The sequence below is a fragment of the Orcinus orca genome, chromosome 6 (genome assembly GCF_937001465.1).
Source record: "Orcinus orca chromosome 6, mOrcOrc1.1, whole genome shotgun sequence".
NCBI classification, from domain to species: Eukaryota; Metazoa; Chordata; class Mammalia; order Artiodactyla; family Delphinidae; genus Orcinus; species Orcinus orca.
Genome location: NC_064564.1, coordinates 50,300,025 through 50,315,473, shown reverse-complemented (window position 1 = coordinate 50,315,473; position 15,449 = coordinate 50,300,025). Strand labels below are relative to the sequence as shown.

General features: G+C 39.7%; 1 protein-coding gene and 1 pseudogene across 1 annotated transcript; one reads left to right on the top strand and one right to left on the bottom strand.

Moving 5' to 3' along the window:
- Positions 1–15,449, bottom strand: part of LOC101274679 (LLGL scribble cell polarity complex component 2-like) — a 106,416-nt pseudogene that overhangs the window by 48,331 nt on the left and 42,636 nt on the right.
- LOC101274438 (heterogeneous nuclear ribonucleoprotein A1) lies at positions 6,152–7,528 on the top strand. Its single transcript, XM_012534902.3, has one exon. It carries the CDS (start codon positions 6,226–6,228, stop codon positions 7,183–7,185), a length of 960 nt encoding a protein of 319 aa, XP_012390356.2. The 5' UTR covers positions 6,152–6,225; the 3' UTR covers positions 7,186–7,528.

The window sequence follows — 15,449 nt, the reverse complement described above, 5'->3', positions numbered from 1 at the left end:
TACTCCCAGATAAATAAAAACAGAGAACCTGTTACTAGCAGCAGACCCTCCTTACAAGAAATTTTAAAGGAAATTAATCAGACTGAAAGTAAGTGACCCCAAATAGTCATAATTCAATTATTGTGAAAAAGCAAAGAGCACCAGTAAAGGTAATTATGAAATTATAAAAATAGCATAAATGCATATTTTACTCCTTTCTTCTACTCAATTTAAAAAGCAATTGTATAAAACATCATGTATATAATATATTCTTGAGCCTATAACATATAAAATTGTAATATATTTGCTGATAACAGCGCAAAGTACATAGTAGCAAAGCTGTATTGGGCTAAATAAGGAAATAACTCCAGATGGTAACTTGAATCTGCAAGAATAAATGAAAAGAACCAGAAATGATAAATAAAAAGGTTAATATAACAAAAATAATAAATATATACTTGCTCTTTCTCCTCTCAGCTAAGCTAGTCTAAAAGACAAAATTATATAAAGTAATAATTATAACGATGTATTATTGGGTTTGTAACATTTATAGATGTAACATGTATAGCAATATTAACAGAAAACATAGGAAAGGGAATAGAGCTATGTAAGAGTAATTTTTCTAAATCTCACTGGAATTAAGTTAATATAAATGTGAAGTGGATTCTGATAAGTTAAGATGTATATTATAAGCCCTAGAGCAACCATTAAGAAAGTTACTTTAAAAACATACAGTGCAAAAACAATGGGTTTTGAAATTAAAATGCTATATTAGATAATATTAATTCAATGTAAAAGAAAGCAGTAAAGGAGGAACAGAGGAACAAAAAGGACATAACACACATAGAAAACACAAAGTAAAATGGCAAATATAAATCCAAGTACAGGCATACGTAGAAGATATTGCAGGTTTGGTTCTAGACCACCATAATAAAACAAACATCACAACACAGCAAGTCACAAGGATTTTGTGGTTTCCCATTGTATATAAAAGTTATATTTACACTATAATGTACTCTATTAAGTATGCAATAGCATTATGTCTGAAAAAACAATGTACAACCTTAATTTTAAAATAATTTATTGCACACAATATTGTAAGTCAACTATACTCCAATAACTTTTTAAAAACTAAATAGGGACTTCCCTGGTGGCACAGTGGATAAGACTCCGTGCTCCCAATGCAAGGGGCCCAGGTTCGATCCCTGATCAGGGAACTAGATCCCACATGCATGCTGCAACTAACAGTTCACATGCCACCAACTAAGGAGCTGCAGAGTTGCAACTAAGGAGCTGGTGAGTTGCAACTAAGGAGCTGGCGAGCTGCAACTAAGGAGCCTGCCTGCCGCAACTAAGACCCCACACAACCAAATAAGTAAATACATAAATAAATAATAAAGTGAATATGTGTGTTTTCTTAATAAATAAATAAAAATAAAAACACTTTGTGGCTAAAAAATGCTAACCATCATCTGAGCCTTCAGCAAGTTGTAGTAACATCAAAGGTTACTCACCATAGCTCACCATAAGAAATATAATAATAATGAAAAAGTTTGAAATATTGCAAAAATAACCAAAATATGACACAGAGACATGAAGTGAGCAAATGCTGTTGGAAAAATGGCGCCAAGAGATTTGCTCAATGCCACAAACCTTCCTTTGTAAAACAACACAATATCTGCAAAGTGCAATAAAGTGAAGCACAATAAAACCAATTATGCCTATATCAATAATCACATTAAATGTAACTACATTAAACAATTCAAAGGCAGACATTGTCAGACTGGATTAAAAACAAGATCCAACTATATGCTATCTACAGAAGAGACATTTTAGATTCAAAATACAAACAGATTCTAAGTTAAGGGATGGAAAAAGATATACAAACAGTAACCACAAGAAACCTGGAGTGGCTATACTAATGTCAGAAAAAATACACATAAAAAAAATGTTGCTAGGGCTTCCCTGGTGGCGCAGTGGTTGAGAGTCTGCCTGCCGATGCAGGGGACACGGGTTCGTGCCCCGGTCTGGGAGGATCCCACGTGCCGTGAAGCGGCTGGGCCCGTGAGCCGTGGCCGCTGGGCCTGCGCGTCCGGAGCCTGTGCTCTGCAACAGGAGAGGCCACAACAGTGAGAGGCCCACGTACCGCAAAAATAAAATCAAATAAGTTGTTGCTAGGGCTTCCCTGGTGGCGCAGTGGTTGGGAGTCCGCCTGCCAATGCAGGGGACACGGGTTTGTGCCCCAGTCCGGGAAGATCCCATGTGCCACGTAGCAGCTGGGCCTGTGAGCCATGGCCGCTGAGCCTGTGCGTCTGGAGCCTGTGCTCCGCAACGGGAGAGGCCACAACAGTGAGAGACCCGCGTACCGCAAAAAAAAAAAAAAAATGTTGCTAGACGTAGAGTGACATTTTATAATGATTAAAGAGTCAACCCATGAGGAAGACATAACAATTATAAGCAAATGTGCACCTAATAGAACATAAAAACATATGAAGCAAAACTGAAAATGAAGGGAGAAAGAGATAAGTCAATAATAATAGTTTGGGACTTCCCTGGTGGTCCAGGGGTTAAAAATCCACCTCCCAATGCAGGGGACGTGGGTTTGATCCCTGGTGGGGGAAATAAGATCCCAAATGCTGTGGGGCAACTAAACCAGTGCACCACAACTACTGACCACACGGGCCACAACTAGAGAGCCCATGTGCCGCAACTACAGAGCCCATGCGCTGCAATGAGGATCCCGCACACTACAGTGGAGGATCCCACATGCCACAACAAAGATCTGCATACAACAACTAAGACCTGATGCAGCCAAAATTAAAAAATAAATAAATATTTTTTAAAAAGCAATAATAGTTTAAGATTTCAACACTACACTTTCAATAAAAGATAGAACAATGAGCTAGAAGATCAACAAGGAAATAGAAGATTTGGACAACACTATAAACCAACCATTTATAGAATATTCATACAACACTCCACAAAACAGGAACAGAATATACATTCTTTCCAAGTATACATGGGACATTCTCTAGGACAGACCATAGACCATAAAACAAACCTCAATGAATTTAAAGTGCAGAAGACAGAAATAATAAAAAGATTGTCTTAATGAAGAAGACAGGATAGAAATAATTAAAAGATTAAAAGGATAGACATGATACTAAAATATGCTTTCCAACACTAGAAATCAATAGCAATAAAAACTGGAAAATTCAGAAATGTATGGGAATTAAACAATATACTCCTAAATAATCAATGCATCAAAGAAGAAATCAAAAAGGAACTCTAAAAGTACTCCAAAATGAATAAAAATGAAGACACATACCAAAACTTAAGGGATGCAGCAAAAGCAGTGCTCACAAAGACATTTATAGCTGTAAATACTTATTTTGCAAAAAAAATAACATTTCAAACCAATAACCTAAACTTCTATTTTAAGATACTGGAAAAAGAAAAGTGAAATAAACCTAAAGCAAGAAGAAAAGAATAGCAGCTTAGAGTGGAAATTAATGAAATAGAGGATAGAAAAATAATAAAGAAAATCACTTAAACAGAAAGCTGATTCTCTAAAAAAAATTGACAAAACTTTAGCTTCATTAATCAAGACAAAAGAGGTGAGTCTCAAATTACTAGAATTAGAAATGAAATGAAAGAAGGGACACTCCTAATGATCTTACAGAAATAATAAGGACTGTAAAACAAATACTAAAAACAACTGTATGCTAACAAATTTGATAACCTAGCTAAAACAGGCAAAGTACTAGAAACATACAAACTACTAAAATGAACTCAAAAAGAAAAAGACAATCTGAATAGACCTATAACAAATGAAGATATTAAATTACAAATCAAAACACTACCCAAAATGATCATTTCAACAGATGCAGAAGAAGCTTTGAAAATATTCAATAACATTTTATGATAAAATTCTCAACAAATTAGGAATAGACAGAAAATACCTTAACATAATAAAGACTATACACAAAAAGCCCACAATTAACATCATACTGAACAGTGAAAACCAGACAGCTTTCCCTGAAACTAAAAGATCAGGAACAAGGCAAGATACCCATTCTTCTTACCTCTATACAACATTGTACTATGAGTCCTAGCCACAGCAATTACACACACACACACACAGAGAGAGAGAGAGAGAGAGAGAGAGAGAAAGAGAGGGCATCCAAACTGGACAGCAAGAGGTAAAATTATTTCTGTTTGCAGATGAGACAATGTGATATGTAGAAAACCTTAGACTAAAAAATACACACACACACACACGACCAAAAAGAAAAAAATCTGCTAGAATAAATTAATTCAGAAAAGTTGGAGATTGGTTCAAGATGGTGGAGTAGAAGGATGAGCGCTCACTCCCTCTCGCGCGAGGACCGGAATCACAACTAACTGCTGAACAGCCATCGACAGGAAGCCACTGGAAGTCACCAAAAAAGATACCCCACATCCAAGGACAAAGGAGAAACCGCAATGAAATGGTAGGAGGGGCAAAAACACAATAAAATCAAATCCCATAATTGCTGAGTTGGTGACTCACAAACTGGAGAACACTTATACCACAGAAGTCCACCCACTGGAGTGAAGGTTCTGAGCCCCACGTCAGGCTTCCCAACTTGGGGGTCCGGCAATGGGAGGAGGAATTCCCAGAGAATCAGACTTTGAAGGCAAGCGGGATTTGATTGCAGGACTTTGACAGGACTGGGGAAAACAGAGACTCCACTCTTGGAGAGCACACACAAAGTAGTATGCACATCAGGACCCAAGGGAAGGAGCAGTGACCCCACAGGAGACTGAACCAGACCTACCTGCTAGAGTTGGAAGGTCTCCTGCAGGGACGAGGGGTGGCTGTGGCTCAACATGGGGACAAGGAAATTGGCAGCGGACGTTCTGGGAAGTACTCCTTGGCATGACCCCCTTCCCAGAGTCTGACATTAGCATCACCAAAGAGCAGGGTAGGCTCCAGTGCTGGGTTGCCTCAGGCCAAACAACCAACAGGGAGAGAACCCAGCCCCACCCATCAGCAGACAAGCGGATTAAAGTTTTTCTGAGCTCTGCCCAACACAGCAACAGCCAGCTCTACCCACCACCTGTTCCTCCCATCAGGAAGTTTACACAAGCCTCTTAGACAGCCTATTCCACCAGAGGGTAGACAGCAGAAGCAAGAAGAACTACAATCCTGCAGGCTGTGGAACGAAAACCACATTCACAGAAACACAGACAAAATGAAAAGGCAGAGGACTAGGTACCAGATGAAGGAACAAGATAAAACCCCAGAAAAACAATTAAATGAAGTGAAGATAGGCAACCTTCCAGAAAAAAAATTAAGAATAATGATAGTGAAGATGATCCAGGACCTCGGAAAAAGAATGGAGGCAAAGATCAAGAAGATGCAAGAAATGTTTAATAAAGACCTAGAAGAATTAAAGAACAAACAGATATGAACAATACAATAACTGAAATGAAAAATACACTAGAAGGAATCAATAGCAGAATAACTGAGGCAGAAGAACCGATAAGTGACCTGGAAGACAGAATGGTGGAATTCACTACCGTGGAACAGAATAAAGAAAAAAGAATGAAAAGAAATGAAGAAGCCTAAGAGACCTCTGGGACAACATTAAACGCACCAATATTCGCATTATTGGGGACCCAGAAGGAGAAGATAGAGGAAAAGGACCCAAGAAAATATTAGAAGAGATTATAGTCAAAAACTTTCCTAACATGGGAAAGAAAATAGCCACCCAAGTCCAGGAAGCGCATAGAGTCCCATACAGGATAACCCAAGGAGAAACATGCTGAGACACATAGTAATCAAACTGACAAAAATTAAACACAAAGAAAAAAATTAAAAGCAACAAAGGAAAAATGACAAATAATGTACAAGGGAACTCCCATAAGGTTAACAGCTGATTTCTCAGCAGAAACTCTACAAGCCAGAAGGGAGTGTCACTATATATTTAAAGTGATGAAAGGGAAGAAACTACAACCAAGATTATTCTACCCAGCAAGGATCACATTCCGATTCAACAGGGAAATCAAAAGCTTTACAGGCAAGCAAAAGCTAAGAGAATTCAACACCACCAAACCAGCTCTACAATAAATGCTAAAGGAAATTCTCTAAGGGGGAAACACAAAAGAAGAAAAGGACCTACAAAAACAAACCCAGTTTTCTGCTCGTGGACGCCGCCGAGTAAGCATCGTTGACGTCTCCCCCCACCCTCCACTGCCGTTATGTCTAAGTCAGAGTCACCCAAAGAGCCCGAACAGCTGCGGAAGCTCTTCATCGGAGATTTGAGCTTTGAAACAACCGATGAGAGTCTGAGGAGCCATTTTGAGCAGTGGGGAACGCTCACAGATTGTGTGGTAATGAGGGATCCAAACACCAAACGCTCCAGAGGCTTCGGGTTTGTCACATATGCCACTGTGGAGGAGGTGGATGCGGCCATGAATGCAAGGCCACACAAGGTGGATGGAAGAGTTGTGGAACCAAAGAGGGCCGTCTCAAGAGAAGATTCTCAAAGACCTGGTGCCCACTTAACTATGAAAAAGATTTTTGTTGGTGGCATTAAAGAAGATACTGAAGAACATCATCTAAGAGATTATTTTGAACAGTATGGGAAAATTGAAGTGATTGAAATCATGACTGACCGAGGCAGTGGCAAAAAGAGAGGCTTTGCTTTTGTAACCTTTGATGATCATGACTCTGTAGACAAGATTGTCATTCAGAAATACCACACTGAGAATGGCCACAACTGTGAAGTAAGGAAAGCCCTATCTAAGCAAGAGATGGCTAGTGCTTCATCCAGCCAAAGAGGTCGAAGTGGTTCTGGAAACTTTGGTGGTCGTGGAGGTGGTTTTGGTGGGAATGACAACTTTGGTTGTGGAGGAAACTTCAGCGGTCGAGGTGGCTTTGGTGGCAGCCGCGGTGGTGGTGGATATGGTGGCAGTGGGGACGGCTATAATGGATTTGGTAATGATGGAAGCAATTTTGGAGGTGGTGGAAGCTACAACGATTTTGGCAGCTACAACAATCAGTCTTCAAATTTTGGACCCATGAAAGAAGGAAACTTTGGAGGCAGAAGTTCTGGCCCCTATGGTGGTGGAGGCCAATACTTTGCCAAACCCCGAAACCAAGGTGGCTATGGTGGTTCCAGCAGCAGCAGTAGCTATGGCAGTGGCAGAAGGTTTTGATTACTGCCAGGAAACAACGCTTAGCAGGAGAGGAGAGCCAGAGAACTGACAGGGAAGCTACAGGTTACAACAGATTTGTGAACTCAGCCAAGCACAGTGGTGGCAGGGCCTAGCTGCTACAAAGAAGACATGTTTTAGACAATACTCATGTGTATGGGCAAAAAAACTCGAGGACTGTATTTGTGACTAATTGTATAACAGGTTATTTTAGTTTCTGTTCTGTGGAAAGTGTAAAGCATTCCAACAAAGGGTTTTAATGTAGATTTTTTTTTTTTTGCACCCATGCTGTTGATTGCTAAATGTAATAGTCTGATCGTGACGCTGAATAAATGTGTCTTTTCTTTAACAAAAAAAAAAAAAAAAAAAAAAAAACTCAAAATAATTAAAAAAATGGTAATAGGAACATACATATCTATAATCACCTTAAATGTGAATGGATTAAATGCTCCAACTGAAAGACACAGACTGGCTGAATGGATACAAAAACAAGACCCGTATATATGCTGCCTACAAGAGACCCACTTCAGAACTAGGGACACATACAGACTGAAAGTGAGGGGATGGAAAGAGATATTCCATGCAAATGGAAATCAAAAGAAAGCTGAAGTAGCAGTACTCATATCAGATAAAGTAGACTTTAAAATAAAGAATGTTACAAGAGACAAATAAGGACACTACATAATGATAAAGGGATCAATCCAAGAAGATATAACAATTATAAATATATATGCACCCAACATAGGAGCACCTCAATACATAAGGCAATTGCTAACAGCTATAAAAGAGGAAATTGACAGTAACACAATAAGAGTGGGGGACTTTAACACCTCACTTACACCAATGGACAGATCATCCAAACAGAAAATTAATAAGGAAAAACAAGCTTTAAATGACACAGAAGACCAGATAGATTTAATTGATACTTATAGGACATTCCATCCAAAAACAGCAAATTAGAGTTTCTTCTCAAGTGCCCACAGATAATTCTCTAGGACAGATCACATCCTGGGTCACAAATCACGCCTCACTAAATTTAAGAAAATTGAAATCATATCAAGTATCTTTTCTGACCACAACACTATGAGATTAGAAATCAATTACAGGGAGAAAAACGTAAAAAACAAAAACACATGGAGGCTAAAAAATACATTACTATATAACCAAGACATCACTGAAGAAATCAAAATGGAAATCAAAAAATACCTAGAGACAAAAGATAATGAAAACACAATGATCCAAAACCTACCGGATGCAGCAAAAACAGTTCTAACAGGGAAGTTTATAGCAATACAATCCTAGCACAAAAAAACAAGAAAAATCTCAAATAAACAATCTAACCTTACACCTAAAGGAACTACAGAAATAAGAACAAACAAAACCCAAAGTTAGTAGAAGGAAAGAAAACATAAAGATCAGAGTAGAAGTAAATGAAATAGAAACAAAGAAAACAATAGCAAAGATCAATAAAACTAAAAGCTGGTTCTTTAAGAACATAAACAAAATAGATAAAACTGTAGCCAGACTCAACAAGAAAAAGAGGGAGAGGACTCAAATCCATAAAATTAGAAATGAAAAAGGAGAAGTTACAACAGACACCACAGAAATATAAAGCATCATAAGAGACTACTACAGGCAACTCTATGCCAATAAAATGGACAACCTGGAAGAAATGGACAAATTCTTAGAAAGGTATAACCTTCCAAGACTGAACCAGAAAGAAACAGAAAATATGAACAGACCAATCACAAGTGCTGAAATTGAAACTGTGATTAAAAATCTTCCAACAAACAAAAGTCCAGGACCAGATGGCTTCACAGGTGAATTCTATCATTTAGAGACAAGCTAACACCCATCCTTCTCATACTCTTCCAAAAAATTGCAGAGGAAGGAACACTCCCAAACTCATTTTATGAGGCCACCATCACCCTGATACCAAAACCAGTCAAGGATACTACAAAAAAAGAAAATTACAGACCAATATCACTGAAGAATATAGATGCAAAAGTCCTCAACAAAATACTAGCAGACAGACTCCAACAACACATTAAAAGGATCAAACACCATGATCAAGTGGGATTTATCCCAGGGATGCAAGGATTCTTCAACATATACAAATAAATCAATGTGATACACCATATTAACAAACTGATGAATAAAAACCATATGACCATCTCAACAACTGCAGAAAAAGCTTTTGACAGGGGATTTGAGAAGATGGCAGAAGAGTAAGATGCAGAGATCACCTTCCTCCCCATAGATACATCAGAAATACATCTACACGTGGAACTGCTACTATAGAACACCCACTGAATGCTGGCAGAAGACCTCAGACCTCCCAAAATGCAGGAAACTCCCCACGTGCGTGGGTAGGGCAAAAGAAAAAAGAAAAAACAGAGACAAAAGAATAGGGACGGGACCCACACCAATGGGAGGGAGCTGTGAAGGAGGAAAGGTTTCCACACACTAGAAGTCCCTTCGCGGGCAGAGACTGCAGGTGGCAGAGGGGGTAAGCTTCAGGGCCACGGAGGAGAGCACAGCAACAGGGGTGCGGAGGGCAAAGCGGAGAGATTCCCGCACAGAGAATCGATGCCGACCAGCACTCACCAGCCCGAGAGGCTTACCTGCTCACCCGCCGGGACGGGCGGGGGCTGGGAGCTGAGGATCGGGCTTCCGTCGGATGGAGGGAGAGAGCTGGGGTTGGCGGCGCGAACACAGCCTAAAGGGGTTAGTGCGCCACAGCTAGCCGGGAGGGAGTCCGGGAAAAGTCTGGAGCTGCCACAGAGACAAGAGACTTTTTCTTGCCTCCTTGTTTCCTGGTGCGCGAGGAGAGGGGATTAAGAGTGCTGCTTAAAGGATCTCCAGAGACGGGCGCAAGCCGCGGCTATCAGCACAGACCCCAGAGACGGGCATGAGACGCTAAGGCTGCTGCTGCTGCCACCAAGAAGCCTGTGTGCGAGCACAGGTTACTTTCCACACCTGTCCTCCCTGGAGCCTGTGCAGCCTGCCACTGCCAGGGTCCCGTGATCCACGGACAACTTCCCCGGGAGAACGCACAGTGCGCCCCAGGCTGGTACACCGTCACGCCACCCTCTGCCACAGCAGGCTCACCCCGCATCCGAACCCCTCCCTCCCACTGGGCCTGAGTGAGACAGAGCCGCTAAATCAGCTGCTCCTTTAACCCTGTCCTGTCTGAGCAAAGAAGAGACGCCCTCAGGCGACCTACACGCAAAGGTGGGGCCAAATCCAAAGCTGAACCCTGGGAGCCATGAGAACAAAGAAGAGAAAGGGAAATTTCTCCCAGCAGCCTCAGAAGCAGCGGATTAAAGCTCCACAATCAACTTGATCTGTGGAAGAAGATCCTGCATCTGTGGAATACCTGAATAGACAAGGAATCATCCCAAATTGAGGAGGTGGACTTTGGGAGCAAGATGGATTATTTTTTCCCCTTTTCTTCTTTTTGTGAGTGTGTATGTGTATGCTTCTGTGTGAGATACTGTCTGTATGGCTTTGCATTCACCATTTGTCCTACGGTTCTGTCCGTCCATTTTCTTTTTACTTTTTAAATTTTTTCCTTAATAATTTTTATTTTAATAACTTTATTTTATCTTACTTTACTTTATTTTCTCCCTTCCTTCCTTCCTTCCTTCCTTTCTTCCTCTCTTCCTTTCTTCCTTCCTTTCTTTCTTTCTTTCTATGTTTTCTCCCTTTTATTCTGAGCCATGTGGAGGACAGGCTCTTGGTGCTCCAGCCACGCATCAGGGCTGTACCACTGAGGTGGGAGAGCCAACTTCAGGACACTAGCCCACAAGGGACCTCCCAGCTCCACGTAATATCAAATGGCGAAACTCTGCTAGAGATCTCCATCTCAACACCAAGACCAAGGTTCACTCAACGACCAGCAAGCTACAGTGCTGGACACCCTATGCCAAACAACCAGCAAGACAGGAACACAGCCCCATCCATTGGCAGAGAGGCTGCCTAAAATCATAAGTCCACAGAAACCCCAAAACACACCACCAGACATGGACCTGCCCATCATAAAGACAAGATCCAGCCTCATTCACCAGAACACAGGTACTAGTCCCCTCCACCAGGAAACCTACACAACCCACTGAACCAACCATAGCCACTGGGGACAGACACTAAAAACAACGGGAACTATGAACCTGCAGCCTGTGAAAAGGAGACCCCAAACAAAGTAAGATAAGCAAAATAAAAAGATAGAAACACACAGCAGATGAAGAAGCAAGGTAAAAACCCACCAGACCTAACAAATGAAGAGGAAATAGGCAGTCTACCTGAAAAAGAATTCAGAATAATCATAGTAAAGATGATCCAAAATCTTGGAAATAGAATAGAGAAAATGCAAGAAACATATAACAAGGACTTAGAAGAACTAAAGAGGAAACAAGCAACGATAAACAACACAATAAATGAAATTAAACATACTCTAGAAGGAAGCAATAGCAGAATAACTGAGGCAGAAGAATGGATAAGTGATCTGGAAGATAAAATAGTGGAAATAACTACTGCAGAGCAGAATAAAGAAAAAAGAATGAAAAGAACTGAGGACAGTCTCAGAGATCTGGGACAACATTAAACGCACCAACATTCGAATTATAGGGGTACCAGAAGAAGAAGAGAAGAAGAAAGGGACTGAGAAAATATTTGAAGAGATTATAGTTGAAAACTTCCCTAATATGGGAAAGGAAATAGTTAATCAAGTCCAGGAAGCACAGAGAGTCCCATACAGGATAAATCCAAGGAGAAACATGCCAAGACACATATTAATTAAACTATCAAAAATTAAGTACACAGAAAACATATTAAAAGCTGCAAGGGTAAAACAACAAATAACACACAAGGGAATCCCCATAAGGTTAACAACTGATCTTTCAGCAGAAACTCTGCAAGCCAGAAGAGAGTGGCAGGACATATTTAAAGTGATGAAGGGGAAAAACCTACAAACAAGATTACTCTACCCAGCAAGGATCTCATTCAGATTTGATGGAGAAATTAAAACCTTTACAGACAAGCAAAAGCTGAGAGAGTTCAGCACCACCAAACCAGCTTTACAACAAATGCTAAAGGAACTTCTCTATGCACGAAACACAAGAGAAGGAAAAAACCTACAATAACAAACCCAAAACAATTAAGAAAATGGGAATAGGAACATACATATCAGTAATTACCTTAAAAGTAAATGGATTAAATGCTCCCACCAAAAGACATAGACTGAGTGAATGGATACAAAAACAAGACCCATATATATGCTGTCTACAAGAGGCCCACGTTAGACCTAGGGACACATACAGACTGAAAGTGAGGGGATGGAAAAAAGATATACCATGCAAATGGAAATCAGAAGAAAGCTGGAGTAGCAATTCTCATATCAGACAAAATAGACTTTAAAATAAAGACTATTAAAAGAGACAAAGAAGGACAATACATAATGATCAATGGATCAATCCAAAAAGAGGATATAACATTTGTAAATATTTATGCACCCAACATAGCAGCACCTCAATACATAAGGCAAATACTAACAGCCATAAAAAGGGAAATGGACAGTAACACAATCATAGTAGGGGACTTTAACACCCCACTTTCAATAATGGACAGATCATCCAAAATGAAAATAAATAAGGAAACTCAAGCTTTAAATGATACATTAAACAAGATGGACTTCATTGATATTTATAGGACATTCCATCCAAAAACAACAAAATACACATTTTTCCCAAGTGCTCATAGAACATTCTCCAAGACAGATCATATCTTGGGTCACAAATCTAGCCTTGGTAAATTTAAGAAAATTGAAATCGTATCAAGTATCTTTTCTGACCATGCTATGAGACTACATATCAATTACAGGAAAAGATCTGTAAAAAATACAAACACATGAAGGCTAAACAATACACTACTTAATAACGAAGTGATCACTGAAGAAATCAAAGAAGAAATCAAAAAATACCTAGAAGCAAATAACAATGGAGACACGACGACCCAAAAGCTATGGGATGCAGCAAACGCAGTTCCAAGAGGTAAGTTTATAGCAATACAATCCTACCTTAAGAAACAGGAAACATCTCAAATAAACAACCTAACCTTGCACTGAAAGCAATTAGAGAAAGAAAGAAAAAAAATCCCCAAAGTTAGGAGAAGGAAAGACACCATAAAGATCAGATCAGAAATAAATGAAAAAGAAATGAAGGAAACTATAGCAAAGATCAATAAAACTAAAAGCTGGTTCTTTGAGAAGATAAACAAAATTGATAAACCATTAGCCAGACTCATCAAGAAAAAGTGGGAGAGGACTCAAATCAATAGAATTAGAAATGAAAAAGGAGAAGTAACACCTGACACTGCAGAAATACAAAGGATCATGAGAGATTACTACAAGCAACTCTATGCTAATAAAATGTACAACCTGGAAGAAATTAACAAATTCTTAGAAATGCACAACCTGCAGAGACTGAACCAGGAATAAATGGAAAACATGAACAGACCAATCACAAGCACTGAAATTGAAACTGTGATTAAAAATTTTCCAACAGGGGCTTCCCTCGGGGCGCAGTGGATGAGAATCCGCCTACCGATGCAGGGGACACGGGTTCGTGCCCCGGTCCGGGAGGATGCCACATGCCACGGAGCAGCTGGGCCTGTGAGCCATGGCCGCTGAGCTTGTGCGACCGGAGCCTGTGTTCCGCAACGGGAGAGGCCACAACAGTGAGAGGCCCGCGTACCGCAAAAAAAAAAAATCTTCCAACAAACAAAAGCCCAGGACCAGATGGCTTCACAGGCGAATTCTATCAAACATTTAGAGAAGAGCTAACATCTATGCTTCTCAAACTCTTCCAGAATACAGCAGAAGGAGGAACACTCCCAAACTCATTCTACGAGGCCACCATCACCCTGACACCAAAACCAGACAAAGATGTCACAAAGAAAGAAAACTGCAGGCCAATATCACTGATGAACATAGATGCAAAAATCCTCAACAAAACACTTGCAAACAGAATACAACAGCAGATTAAAAGGATCATACACCATGATCAAGTGGGGTTTATGCCAGGAATGCAACGATTCTTCAATATATGCAAATCAATGTGATAACACCATATTAACAAATTGAAGGAGAAAAACCATATGATCATCTCAATAGATGCAGAGAAAGCTTTCGACAAAATTCAACACCTATTTATGATAAAAAAAAAACCCTGCAGAAAGTAGGCATAGAGGGAATTTTCCTCAACATAATAAAGGCCATATATTACAAACCCACAGCCAACATCGTCCTCAATGGTGAAAAACTGAAAGCATTTCCACTAAGATCAGGAACAAGACAAGGCTGCCCACTCTCACCATACTCATTCAACATAGTTTTGGAAGTTTCAGCCACAGCAATCAGAGAAGAAAAAGAAATAAAAGGAATCCAAATCAGAAAAGAAGAAGTAAAGCTGTCACTGTTTGCAGATGACATGATACTATACATAGAGAAACCTAAAGATGCTACCAGAAAACTCCTAGGGCTAATCAATGATTTTGGTAAAGTAGCAGGATACAAAAATAATGCACAGAAATCTCTGGCATTCTTATACACTTAACAATGAAAAATCTGAAAGTGAAATTAAGAAAACACTCCCATTTACCACTGCAACAAAAAGAATAAAATACCTAAGAATAAACCTACCTAAGGAGACAAAAAACCTGTATGCAGAAAATTATAAGACACTGATGAAAGAAATAAAAGATGACACAAATAGATGGAGACATATACCCTGTTCTTGGATTGGAAGAATCAACATTGTGAAAATGACTCTACTGCCCAAAGCAATCTACAGATTCAATGCAATCCCTATCAAAGTACCACTGGTATTTTTCACAGAACTGGAACAAAAAATTACACAATTTGTATGGAAACACAAAAGACCCCGAAAAACCAAAGAAATCTTGAGAACAAAAAATGGAGCTGGATGAATCAGGCTCCCTGGCTTCAGACTATATTACAAAGCTACAGTAATCAAGACAGTATGGTACTGGCACAAAAACAGAAATATAGATCAATGGAACAGGATAGAAACCCAGAGATAAACCCACGCACATATGGTCACCTTATTTTTGATAAAGGAGGCAAGAATATACAGTGGAGAAAAGACAGCCTCTTCAATAAGTGATGCTGGGAAAACTGGACAGGTACATGTAAAAGTATGAAATTAGAACACTCCATACACAAAAATAAACTCAAAATGGATTAAAGACCT

Excerpts from the sequence above, each read along its gene's own strand:
- LOC101274438 (XM_012534902.3), top strand. The coding sequence starts at position 6,226 with ATGTCTAAGTCAGAGTCACCCAAAGAGCCCGAACAGCTGCGGAAGCTC.